Here is a 14,159-nt window from a genome sequence, read left to right on the forward strand (position 1 = left end):
AAATGACCTCCAATAATCCCCCACTCCAGCCCACCCCCAAAAACCAGGCAACCAGCAAAACCAGCAGTGCTTCATTTTGACACGATGTTATACAGGTGAAAAAGTTAGAGTCAGGAAAAAAAAAAGTATGTTCACATGATGTCCACATATATCACACGCCTTTGTCTTTATTTTTTACATTTTCATCAGCTGGGTTTGCAAAATAAAACCAATATCCATCCAAGATGACTTGCCCTTGGCATCAGCAGGAGCAGTCATGGCAGACGTATGCCAGCGCTCCACCTTGGCGCCAGGTACGTGCAGCTGCACGGCTACAAGCTCCGACGCTCAAGTCCTGGCACCTCCCGTAATCTGCCTTGCGTCCTTGGCACGGGTATCCTTGCAGAGCATAATTACAGAATTGCTTTGGCAATAGCTCATCTCTCTGTTAGAGGCACACACAGAAGAAAATACATGATGGTGGATTACACATCCAAAATTCAAAAGGCCAACTGCTCTCAGTCCAGCACATGGTGCATGTAACGACACGTGATGAAAAGCAGACTTTTGAAGACTAGTCCCTGCTCAGCACACTGCTTTGAGATGCTGTCTCTGATGAGAGGAAAACCCCAGGAACTAGACTTGGTTTGTCGCGTGGAACTGCACGAACCTCAATGCTCTTATCTGAAAAATTCGTATGCAAGTACGGCACTGAGGCTGTCACATGCATGGCACTAAACGCAGCAAAGAAAGTAGGAAGTGAACGTAAGCATTCACTCCGCAGCAGCTCGCCGTGGCCCAAACGGGAGCTTGGTCAAACCGGAGGAGATTGCTGTTGCATGCATCAGTTTGCTCAAACAGCCCCATAATTCATTAAAAGAAAGCCCAAGCTTCTGGATTCCTTTAATGTCAACTTCTCACGAATATTTTATCTTCACAGTACAAAATAAGAGACAAGAAAAGCCTTCAGTTCGTTAGATCTCACAAGGTTCCCAAACATGGGAATGACTACACAGATCATACCTGGACAGATAAAATTTCCCTTTGTTCCGGTATTTTTGCAAGTGACTGTCACTTTCATGTAGATATCTCAGCATGTGCAAAAACACATGGTGTTTATGACTCCTTTCTAGACCAAGGTGTCTAGAGGACTTATGTCTTCTGTCCGTCTGAGCATCCTCCCTTTATCTACTGCATTGAAGATATGTGGAATATACGATAACATTTTAACAGAAAGTGAATTTAAAGGTAATTAGCCAACTGTACAGTTAGAAGGATGCTATGCTGGCAGGGGCAGGATGTCCTGCTCAACTTCACCCTAAAAACACGTGTTGACAGTGACTGCAGAGATCTGTTCTCACAGAACAATGTTTATTCAGTCCCTCTGCTTAATACCAGATGGATTTAGTTAGTACTAAACTAGAAGAGTGTTTTTCATCACAGCCAATGAGTAGTCGCACTCATTTCAGAGGCCACAAAACCCTGGGCAACATATGAAGCTTTTTCAGTTCCCCAAACTATAAGAAGTTTGGGGGGTTTAGGTTTCTGTGGGTTTCATTCAAGTTTTATCTCTGGATTCAAATCCAGTATGTTTTGGTTTTGCCATAAGTCAAAAGTCAGAACAAACTGAAAAGAAAACATTTTATTCTATTCAATGAATTACATGGAAGCAATAGTTTGGTTTTATTCAGTTTTGCAGAACTTTGAGAAGTGGCCAAAGATACTTGAAAAGTATCTTAAGGCCTGCTGTTAAAAGCTCCATTATGGAACCAAATCAAAACCATAAAAACTTGGGCCTACCTCACCAGTCTGTACAAACTGCTATGCTATGCTTCCACTTATGTAAATAACACTGATCTACACTAGCAAAAAATCTGGAGTTTGACTAAAAACAGCCATGTTTTCACTGAACAAAAATGGAAGAGGGAAAAGAGCTCATGCATCAAGAAAACAGAGAGCAAGTTCTAGGTAATATAAACATGCCGCAACGAGTGGTAACTAAAATTAGCAAAACAGATTAAATAGACAACTCAGAAGGGTAACAAAAGTCTTTTGTGGGCAAAATGACAAAACTTTCCTTTTCATACCGACAGAAATATTCTTAGCAGGAAAGGAAAGGAAGCATGGGTTTCTTTTGTCTCTTCTGCCTTTCTTTTGCACTCACCCAAGTCTTGTACAGACTTTGCTAGCGCTGCCCCAAACGCACTAGATAGCTGGTCTTTACTCTGTCTCATGTGTCAATCCGATATGGAAATATACACCTTCTACCATTTCCCATGCAGTATCAGACAGTCTTCCAAAAAATACAGAAAAAAAAGCAAACTCCTTAGTGCAGCATTTTCCAAACGTAGTTTGGATGGTTACAGTGGCAACAGCAGAAATGACAACAGGTACCATGGTGAAGGACAGCAGCACTTTGCCCCAGCTCTGGCCCACATATTTCCATCCCCCCATTCTTCATGCTCTTAATCCTCAAAACACAGCTCCATCTCCATTCTTTCACTCATTCTGCCCATTTTACTGCACACACACAGCACCCCCTCCTTAACTTATGCTACCTCCCTCCTTCCACTACATGCCACTTCATTGTTCGGGTCTTCCCAGCTTTGCAAGGCAAAAATACAGTTCCCACCATAAGTGAATTCTTTCAAACACTAACAAGGAACAGAAAACAAGCCCTCAAATCTACCTGAAGTCAGGGCATTTACAGACATGAGGGTTTTTCCCTCCCTTTTTTTGCACTTAAGAACCCAGAAAGCATGAAGAAACGGGGAGCTAACTCCCAAGCTAACAGTGGCTCCAGGTGGTTCACGTACTGGTAGCAATACGCAGGTTGGTATGAGAACATCCCACCTCGGATTCACAGAATTTCTGGCACTTGGTTTTTCAGAGTAGAAAAAAAACAAAAAAACTTTACCTCCAGTTATGCTTTAATTAGATTTACCAACTGAAGACCACATTTTGTATATCCAGTATTACTGAGTTGAAGGGGACTACAACATCCAAAAATATCAGCTCTGCAGGTGCAAAGACGAGTGCCGAATCAATGCTTACGGTATAACGCTTACAACCTCCCAAGCATTAGGATGCCTGCTTCTATAAAGACTTCGAGATCTGCAAAGAACTATGTAACAGTGCAATTATTACATTAGCAGTAGTTCACATTACATTTAAATCAATTATTCTCCTGTCCTTTCCTCTTCAAGAGGCAAATTTTTTTTAATAGGTTTTACTAAAAAACAAGTTGTAGTATCTGTCTTGCAGATGCACAACTATACTCATCCATCCCACTGCAAGATGCCAAGCACACAATCATTTGTGGGGTAAGTACGTGTCCTGCTGCTCGGCGAGATTTCCATTTTCACCTCTTTTTGGACAGCATAGCTATCCTGGGGATCCCACTACTGGTCAGAACACAGTTTCTTTAGTGCCTGCTCTGCACTTGCCCGGGAACTCTTGGCACAGTCACCACCTATTTGCCAACAGTTGTTCCTGCAATTGTAAGAACTTGATCATGATGATGATCCTGATATACTACGGATTCGTGTGTGGTCTAGCATAAAAGCATACAAACCAGCGCTCTGTTAAAACTCCCCTTGAGTAAAAAAATATATTACCATTTCTCATTGCAGTTAAATGTCATTCCTTTGCCATTTGAGGCATTGGGACATGCTTGTCTCAGATTGGCAGATACAGGTGACCAGGAGATTTTAATTAAGCCTGTACTTCCTGTCTACTCATTTTCTCATCAGCAGACAAAATTAATCGGTTTTTAGCACACAAGCAGGGCAACATCGTCTCATTTTTGTTACATAGTTGAAAGATTCCTACTAGTTTCGTTTTAGATGAGAAAGTTGTCTTCCTTCACTAGGAAAAACAGTCCTACAGAATTCAGAGTAGGATTGATTTAACTGCACAAGATGTAAGGCATGAACTTATAGATACTCAAAATAAGCTTCTTCTAGAGAAAACTTAACCTCATAGGACAATTTTTGAATACAAGAGAAGCTTGAGAAAATAGTCTGATTCAGTGGTTCAATGCATTGCTCACAAAGTTAGCGCATTAGTTAAAAGTGTGATCTTTTTCAAACACATACTGTTCATTTTATTTGAAACAGATTAAAGGAAGTTTGAGAGTCTTGATGCATCATTACTAGCACCAGATTAAAAAAGTATGTGCACTCCTATCATGGAGCATGTGACACAGGAAACACGTTTTTGTGATGAAAATCAAAAAAAAAATTGGATAAAGAACTGAATTCTACCTTTTTTGGGGGGGAGGGGGTGGGTACTGAAGACAGCCAACATCTCATTGGAAAACTAATTCAGCTGCTCTCTCCTCAACTATGTGAGATAGTTCACTATTTCACAGGAAGTTCATGGTTACATTCATTCACGCTTGTAAAATGCCAAGATAGTTGGAAATCACTTTCTCAACAAAAATATATTTCTGCATTTGCCTGTAACCTTTTTCAAGCTACATTTACTTCGATTCCGGTTTGTGAAAAAAATCATTACGTTAGTTCAGAAGCAGCAGCTGAGTGGTTTGGGATCTGTCATTCCTCTGCAGCACTGCATATTCACAATTTAATTGCCATGTCATATTCTGGCTGCTTTACAAAGTAAACTAGCTGGAATAGCTAAAGCTTTGACAGAATACTGCACAGTGAGACGGTAAATCAAAGCAACTGGCATTTTTTCCTTTTAGGAATTGTAGCTCTAAACACCGTTAATTTTATGCAAATAAAATTTTTTCTTAGTTGTAACTATGGATGGGACAGAGCCATGATGTCAAGGCCAAACAGCTCTAAGATTCAGTATGTCAAAATGTGAGTTTTTGACAGATAACAAACAGACTTCGATGCTGAAGTTAAGATCCACGTTGGAAGTTATATTAGTCTGAAGGTATTTTACACTAGTTTTCAATTCTTAAGTTTTTGAGGGGATACAGAAGGTTCTCATTTTGCTCTCCGTTCCAGTATCTGTTAACAGTAAGAAGAGAAGAGCAGCTTTTTAAAAATTTGCTTAGTCAAATATTATCAAAGGAGAAACGCAATCAGAATCTGGACTTGGAGTTTTGGCTTTCACTGTGAACGCTGGTTAGAGATCAAATCTTATCTAGAAACTCTACATCGTACTACTATGAAAAAAGATGCTCATAGTACAACAAACTACTTTTACAAATGCCCTTAAGTATTTTTATTAAAATTTTGTATTTCACAGGTTTATACTGGTAGAAATTCTTCAAAACCTCCCCCTTGAAAAAACGCACACTGAAAAACCTAGCCTAGGCTGTATGTAAAGGTGAACACCAAGGGCAACTTGGAAACTTCATTAAACGCACATATTCAATCACGATTAAGCTGCCCATCTCTAGGGCAAGACTCGCATGCTGATGCTCTTCCAAGAATAGCCAAAAGCTGAAGACAAATTGTTTCTAGAAGCTTTTGGGAACACCACCACATTTCTGTGAGCTCTCAGCTTTTTTTTTTTTTTTTTTTTTTTTTAAAAAAAACAGCAGAGCTTTTGAAAAGCATATGGGCCAGTCAGGAAACTGCAGTTCTCCTCAAGGCTTGAAGGCAATTTGTTTCTGATTTTGGATCAAGATGTTCCACCAAAACAAGTTTTATTTGCTGCTTTAGCAGGCCCTCTATACCCCATCCTCCCTCCACAGATATTCAGAGCAAATCTTTTACAGCAAGTCTCAAGAGGGCAGCTGGGGGAAAACTATCCACATTAGTTTCAATAAACGGGTGAAGAGTTTTATAACTAAAATATTTTTAACAAAATGGCATGGTTCTGAATGGTGCTGTGATGAAAAACCTGAGGCCCAGCCAAGAGCAGTAACCTTCCAACTCCACTTAGCTGCGCCCAAAGCAGCGTGCAAAAGCAGCCCCAAAAGCTGATGGTGAGTAGAGCGCGCTTACTCTCACCTGTTCTGCCGGAGACCTCTCAGCAGGGGCAGAAGTCTCCATCGTGGCGCTGTAAAACTTTTAGCCCTTACAACTGCTTACAAAGGCACTATGACTAAGATCACAGCGTGAGAGCAAGAGTAACCACACAACCTCTAAGCCAAACAGTGCGTCGAAGAGGCTACTGACCTTGAAAGGCCCGAAGAGAGCTTTTCTTAAAAAGTAAAGCAGGTTTTACACACTCAAATTTCAATAAACTCAGTCACATCCTCCTTCAACATCCTTATTTGTGGCATCATATCTAAAATTCACGTATGTAATCTTACAGAGCAAGGGCACACCAGTACATTTGTTCTAGAAAGTACTTAAAAAAACATTAAGGAGCCCAAAAGAATAAATAACTATTATTTGCTCTTACTCATTGCTGCTGCAACTTCAGTGAAATCAATTAAATTGCAGCGTGGCTGAATCCAACGCTGGCACGGACGTATTCACAGCATACGCCTCATTTCTAATCTTCGTGCAGTCTTCTGAGCCGTGTGTGTTCCTAGGGTAGGTCCAGATAATAAGATAAAGGTGGAAACGCAGCACAAATAGCCATACTTGTGCCACCTGTACCTTAGCACAATTAGTAAGCGTTAAAAGTGGTGCCAAGGGCTTTGTCACAAATTAACAACCAGTCCAAACTTCCCCAGACCTTACTTATGCCCCGGTATTTTTCTTTCTGCTGCCATCCGTACTAACAAGAATAAAGGTAGCACCGAGTCTATTCTTGCTGGGTATCAAGTAGGCAGACTACAGGCATTCCCAGTAATACAGGGTATTCTGCTTCAGTACATAACTGGATACAGAAAATATCCGAGTGACATACAATGTCATTTTAACATGATGCTTGTTTAAAAAACGGCTGGGTATTATTTTTTTCCCCCTCAAAACATTAATTACTCCCCCCCACACACAAAAAAAGTGGAATAGTAGCTTTAGCTTCTTTCTGATCCACTAGAATCCTCACTTGCAGAAAGAAAATGGAGAACTCTTCAAGCTGGCATCACACACACACAGAAAAATTTCAAGTTCAACACACTTGCGAGAAGGAGCTAGCTTCCATTTCCTTACAGGAATTCATTAAGCCCATAAACTGTATTTTTCAGTCTCAGAAAAAAAAAAATATTCAGCCTTTTTCCCATCCAAAAAAGCCCTTACGAAGATTTGTTTTCAAAACACTAACCCTTCACTTACTAACATGTACAACCTAACCTGAATTTTGCACAGCCTTGCTAATTATTATTTTCCATAGCAGCTATGAAAACGCTGCCATTTTACAACCCGCAAGTGGCCTAAAAGAGACACCACCAGAACAAAGTTACGGTATCATGGTGAAGATGTGCAGCAAAAGCAGCCGGTGCCCCCAGCACTACAGCAGAGCACGCAGATAGGACCACGCTTTGCCTTACCTGCGGTTGCAGACCCATCTCTCCCAGCCGGACCTGAGGCTCCATACTGGCTACGGTGCTGTAACTTTGGTCGCAGTGAGGCAGGAGCTACAACAGAAGCAGGTCAAACCAAATTATGTGCTTTTTACAGTGTTAGTTATCAGTGCGCATTTCTATCAGTACTATCTAACAGTACTATCGTTGATGCAGTATCTCCAAAATATTGTAAAAGTATTGTCTTCTGGGAAAACAAAAAATTGACATTTAAAAAAAAAAATGCTATCAGCACCACCTGCTACAAAAGCTAAACAACTGGCAACGACGATTCCAAACCTGGAACTGAAGCACAGCACCTCTGCCACCCCTATGGAGCCGCTTCCCCTTCTTTCTGGGGGTTCCCTCAGAACTGTTTTCTGCATTCCCCCATACCTCCCTCTCCAAACGCAGCAGCTCTCCTGAATCTCATTTCTCATGACGCTCATATTTGAGCAAAGTTAGCCATTCACAAAGCAGCAGAAACCGCTTCTGCAGCTGTAGCTAGTGATGATTAAGAAGTTAAGAAGTCTCTTTACATATCAGACATCTTCTGACATCTGATTTTCTAAGTTGATTTCAGCCCAAGTTTAACATAGTGATGTCAGTGTCCTATCTGTTGAGCTTTTTCCATCATCCTGTTCACACTACCCAACAGATGGTTCACAAGCTGAATATAACTTCTAACTCACTCCATAATTCACTTATGTCATTGTGGCTCAGACTTGGAAAGGGCTTTCACTCAGATGGGAAGTAATTTAGAATTTAATCAGCTTTACAGAGCATACTGCAGGCACTTTTGCTTTCCTTGGCCTTTAAAGGAAGAAGCTGAACTCCCAGCCCTCATTTTTAAAAGTTATTTTAAATATACATGAACAAACAATGCTCAGTAAAGAGAGGGATCTAATAAAAAAGATTATCAAATCAAGGCATATAATCCTCAGCAGATGAGTCAATCACTGCAAAAGCCCTTCACAGAGAGGTCTCAAATGGAGAAAAAATATCTTACTTGACTGTGTCATATCCCAGCACCCAACTCCAAGAAGGCAGTACACAGAGGAGGGGCAGTCTCTCATTTTGGAACAGAGAAAGTAAACTCCCAGAGGAGGAAGAAAGATTAGAGCCCTAAAAATTCTCCAGCAAACGTGAGGACAGCCATGGAGCTTGTCCTATTAGCAACCTCACAAGATAGCTGGAAGGCTGGTTCACTGCAGTGACGCTGGCTGTTCCAGGTGTTGCAAAGTCAGAAGACTTCTTCTGCCTCCAGTTACCACCTGCGAAAAACAAAGGCCGAGCCCAGACAAGGGAAAAGGAAGAAAGAAATTCCACTTTAACTTTAAACTCATGCCAGCACACAAACCTGCTGACCAGTTTGGTTCCTCTTCCATTATACCATGAAAGGTGCTGTAGCAGGGAAAAAAAAAGTCAAAAAAGTTTTTTTTTTTTTTGTTTTTTGTTTAAGAAGCATTTCACATGTAATTCCAGCTTGCAGTGTATAACAATGAAACGGGCTGAACAGCTGTTTAAACACACCTTCATTGACAAACAGAAGTCCCTGTACCACCCTTTTAGCTTCTAATACAAAGGGCAGAGGTGCTCCCAAAGACAGACCTTAAGTCTAGAAGAATCAGGTTCGGGGCTTGGTTTTTTCTTTTTCCAGACAAGATAAACAGTCTGAGTATGTGCCAAATAAGTGGACCATGTAAATGTAATTCTGATGAACACTGTGTATCAGCTGTATTAAAAGATAAAGCTTTAAAATAGGTACAATCATCTATGAAAAACATTTATTCAACTAATTTACAGAGGAAGCCAATTAAGGCAAAATATATTACTTGGAAATAGACAGGCTTTCACTAGGTACAAATACAAGTTGGCTGAAGAGTATACTGTATATAAAAGTGTCCTTTGAAAGCATTTAAGAAAGGTAAAGGCTGAGCAATATAAGCTGAAAAGTTGTGTTTTTCTTTTTAAGAAAAACAAAAGTTTTTTTAAAAAGTATTTTTACCAAAATATTTTCTCTCACAATTACTTGTGTATTTCTGAATAAAGATTTAAAATTGTGTGAGCATAGATAAAGAATATTCTTAGCTATGAAAAACAGACACCAAAGATGACCTACACAAGAAACAAAGCATCCAAGACATCAAGAAAGGCATTTAAGATTTATAAATGTTTTAGAAAATCCAGGATAGCAAAGCAAGTGGTATAAATGTCACCATTTTCCACATTAATTTGCTGATACCCACAACTTGATAAAAGTAATTACATAATTCCATATAAAATATAAAGTTTGGAAATACTGGAGTAAATTATGTTGCTGGAACTGCAATGCTGAGATGATTTCTTGTCTATGGGATACCTGATCTAAAACCCGCTGGAACAACTTGCAATTTGTCTAGTGTTTCAAAGGGAGATGAATTTCATCTCTGCTACAAAAAAAGCTATATAAAAAGAGATGCAGCATGAAAAAATAAAAATTCAGAATTATTTGCCCAGACTTCAACTAGCTGAGCATGTATTTATGCTCTTCCTCAGCAGCTGACTGTTAGATGTTTCAAAAACTCCTCAGCATCAGTCTTGAGAACGTATATACAGACCCCAAACCTGTCAGGTGTGAAGTACCACCTAAGCACAGGCCCAAAGAAAATATCTAACACAGAAGGTAGTCTCTCTGGATTGAAACACATTTAAGATGCATGTTATGCTGTCAACATGTTTATATTACTAATACAATAGTAATAGCTAAACAATAGAACCTTCTTTAAAAACATACTGAGTAAATAAAATGGGATGTGCTATCGTTTAACACCTTGATAGGCATTTGCTGAGATGTTTATTTTACAAACTGTAATGCTATTTGTCCCAGCTATAAATATGTTTGCTCTAATTTCCTCATTTGTGAATCATATTGGAAATCACCCAGTTATTAAAAATTGGAATTGCTCATTTCCACTACTGGAAAGTACCTTCAGTTCTTAAAGAGTACAATACAGTTACAGGTAGATTACAAATCTGTGCTGTATCCACTGAGGATTAGAATATGTAGCTTTCATTTCAACTCGGAAACAAAAAGAACGTTCCTTAGGGTCACGGAGCAGTCTTCTTTCAAACGGTCCTGGGTGGCAAGCGTTGTTTGTACATTCCTGCTAGAGCCTTGGCTGCACTGTAGATCATCTGCCGACGGGACATGCCAGTGAATACCACGTGCCAATCAGTCCTGTTGACGTTCAGTAAATTCTTCTCGAAAACTTCACCCACTGTCACCAACAGGCCTGACCATCTCAGATTGTAGTCCTGAGGAGTGAGACTCTGAGCCTGGTAACATTTTGAGAAGAGATTATTAAATGACATAGAAATGAACAGTTTTGTTTCCATCTTCATCACTAAAAAGTTTCATCAGTAGTCACGCTCATATCAGTTGGTCTGTGTGCGAAATAAGAGGGTATCAGAATGCAAATGTTTCTAGTCTCATAACTTGGCTAGTCAATACTGCTTTTTGGATTTACGTGTAACATGATCCAAGTGACATCCGAACAATTTAGAACTGAAATATGACACACTTCAAATAAAGCCATTCTGTCATTATCAGGAAATAGTCTTCCCTTTTAAAGCAACCGAAAGCTGGAATAGATAATGATACATATTTCTACAATGACTCTCACCTTCCAAAGGTTTTAAAACCAGTTAAAATGTCCCTGTGAAGCAGACAAGTAACCCGTGGCAACAAGAAAGCTGAACTTGGCAGAAGAGAAGACAGAGTTATTTACATGAGATTCTAGGGGAAGGATACTGGGTAGGTAATAACTCCACAGAGGACTTAAGATGGAAGCAGAAGTGGAACAGCAGGGGAAGCGCCACTGCATTTGTCTGTTCTCATGCTCATCCTAGGCATCCTCCTCCAGCCACTGCTGTATACAGTGAAGGGCTAGGTAGCTTTCAGCCTCAGAAGACCGTTCTTAGTATTACTCAGTTCTTCACAGCAATACAGGAAGGACCAAATTCCTCATACAGATTTTGTTTTGACAAAGATCCTAGTTAAGTCCCTTTCCAACACACACGGCAGACCGAAGTTCAACAGCATGCTAAAGGCTGCTATCTTGCAGCAATAACAGCATGGTTGTTAAAAATACACATCCTACTCCAATATTGAAATGCTTTACTATTAACATCTGTACATAAAAGGCAGACTTCCTAAGCAGGAGGAGAGGAAATTCAATATTCCTCTTCACTACTCAGAAAGTACTAGCAGTAAAAAGCAGAGGATAAAGTGCATCTAACTGCAAGAGGAAAGTGAATATGATTTATAACTCCCCATTACGATCCACAACTGCACATAACTTCATAGATGCTGCTAAAAATCAAGTAAACCTCAAACAGAAAACCTTATAGCTTCTCATTGCAGTTGCAGCCTCTGACTCAGCAAAAATGATACCAGATCTCTTAACAGAAAAGAGTTCTCAAAATAAGCCCTGAAATACACCTTTGCAAAGCATGGAATATTTACTTAAGAGTTACGAAGAGTCACAAGTCTCACATTATGTGCTCAGAGAACTTAATGATATTGGTGAAGACACATCCTCTCAACATTAACAACCTCTGGTCACTACAGCATTTTTAGGTGACCTTGTTAACAAGTCTTAAAATCATCACTCAGATTTCGTATGAACACAGCCCAGCTTCACTATGCCTTCTTTGAGTATCTGACGTTGAAATATCTGTATTACTCTGGAGAGTGTGCGGCAAAAGGTGTATGGTTGTATTAACCCATTAACAAAAATATTATCTATTCTATACAGGTCGTTTTGCCATTATTTCCATTATATAAAGCAACAAAGTATGTAGCTAGCATGAATTTCTACAAACATAATTGCTTTTCATTTGCAATATAAGAGACTTAATATAGGCAACGTAACAAAACATTTGCTGTCCAACATAAATTTCTTCTCTGATCTCAATTTGAAATATGAGGGTTTTTTTTTTTTAAATCCCCGTAGTACTGGATTTTGATTAAAGATGTTGGACTAGATTTAAAGAAATGCACGCTCCTTGCATGTAAGAGAAGTCTCCTGGGATTCTAGAAGGGACTGAGTGCTCGCAAAGATACCTGGCGCGATAACCAAGAACACGATGACTGTGTGATTCACCACTACATTATGCACAGATCAACTGAACCACATAACAGCAAGACTAAGAAAAATTTAACTCTGAAGATATGAAACAAAGCTAATTTTCACTGTTGAGATATATAAGGACAGTTTTCTTCAGACAGGAGAGCAGAATTGGATCTAATTCAAGATTTACAGTTCAACTGAATCTGTATCATACTCCAAGTTATATCAAATAAATTGCATGCAAGTTAAAACAAGAGTGCTTTCTGCTATTATACGGTAAACACCACTTCTCAAAATTTTGAGTATGATCATATTACTCAGTTAGTTACCAAGTTACTACTTGGTTAGTTACTGAATCACAATAAACAAAGTTAACCGTAATCAAGAATTAATTCTAGCTTTTAAATAACAAAATGGGGTGTGGTAGGTGAAACCAGAAATTAAAGACAGCTATTATACTCAGTGTTAAATATCGACAGATCAATGTTCCACACAGATGGCGACAGTAACGTAAGTAGCAAATTCACATTTCTATGTTTATTTAAGTGGATTGGCCATGCATCTGCTTAACTACTTTTTCCTGTAGCTTTGTCTTTTCTATACTCTAAGAACATTCTGTAAGACAAGAGCAATATTTCTCCTTTTCCCACTCACCAGCTTTTCAAAGTTTAAGAGCTCTGAAAAATAAAAACTGAAAACAATCCCTCAAATGATCGCTCTACTGGAATTGATATTAAAAAAAAAAAAAAAGAAGTGAAACAATTAATATTTGTTTTCTCAGAACAACTCCCGGAAGAACCAACCCTGAAGTGCTGTTTTGAAATTCTTCATAGAAAGACACATTTAAAAAGAGATTTCAGACCAATGTTAACTTACACATGACTCAAATCTGCTGTCAGGCAACATGCAGCAGCCAGACTTGTGAGCCATTCCCAGTGCATGCCTGAAGAAATCTTAACAGTTTCACAGGAAAACTCCTGCTGGCTATATTTAAGTGCATGGTTCTGAGTTATTTTCAATGGGGTGAACCATGATAATTTCAACATTTAAATCTTTCCATTTCAGAAACTCTAAATCTTTGTCAGAATAGCATAGATCAGAAGAGGATATCTGCCCTGCCCTTTATGTAAGAGTCCATATGTTCATGCTGAAATTAAACCCACACAGATTGAGAGAAAAGGTATCTGCTATTTATTAGGATCGAGTCAAAGGCACGCTCACAAATACAGTGTGCTATCAGTTTGCTGGTGAGTATCACCACAAACACCTAGGTTTCATGAGCATTATTAAAATCTGAGGGATGAGATCTCAATTTGTAAACTTGCGCCTAAATGAAACGTAAGCTACTTCACTGAATGGCTAATACGTACATGCCCATACACACCCACTTCACTAGCGCATAGCTCTGTCGACCTTAGCTGAAACTGAATACGAAGTCAGCCACAGGAAGGAAAACAAGCCTCCACTCGGATAAGAGCGCGCTCTCAGTACATTTAAGAGCACACTTGGAACACTTGGTTAAGGTATTACTTAAGCTGTAAAGATTTCTTCACCTGAGAAAGAACGAGTATTCTTATCTTATGTTTCAATACTTGTGAGGGCTTATTTGGACCACTGAAACAGAGATGGAAATGTTACATTGATTAAAATACTGCCCTTTTCTATTAACCAAAAAAAAATTCTCTTAA

General features: G+C 39.3%; 1 protein-coding gene across 4 annotated transcripts in view; it reads right to left on the reverse strand.

Moving 5' to 3' along the window:
* Positions 1-9,376: 9,376 nt before the first annotated feature.
* Positions 9,377-14,159, reverse strand: part of PRRC1 (proline rich coiled-coil 1) — a 30,326-nt gene continuing 25,543 nt past the window's right edge. For all 4 annotated transcript variants that reach the window (XM_062599485.1, XM_062599486.1, XM_062599487.1 and 1 more), the window contains exon 9: positions 9,377-10,675. In XM_062599485.1, coding sequence (XP_062455469.1) covers positions 10,466-10,675 — 210 coding nt within the window. In that variant the 3' untranslated portion in view covers positions 9,377-10,465. The remainder of the gene's footprint in view (positions 10,676-14,159) is intronic.

Source organism: Rhea pennata, chromosome Z, assembly GCF_028389875.1.
Source record: "Rhea pennata isolate bPtePen1 chromosome Z, bPtePen1.pri, whole genome shotgun sequence".
In the NCBI taxonomy this organism is placed as follows: Eukaryota; Metazoa; Chordata; class Aves; order Rheiformes; family Rheidae; genus Rhea; species Rhea pennata.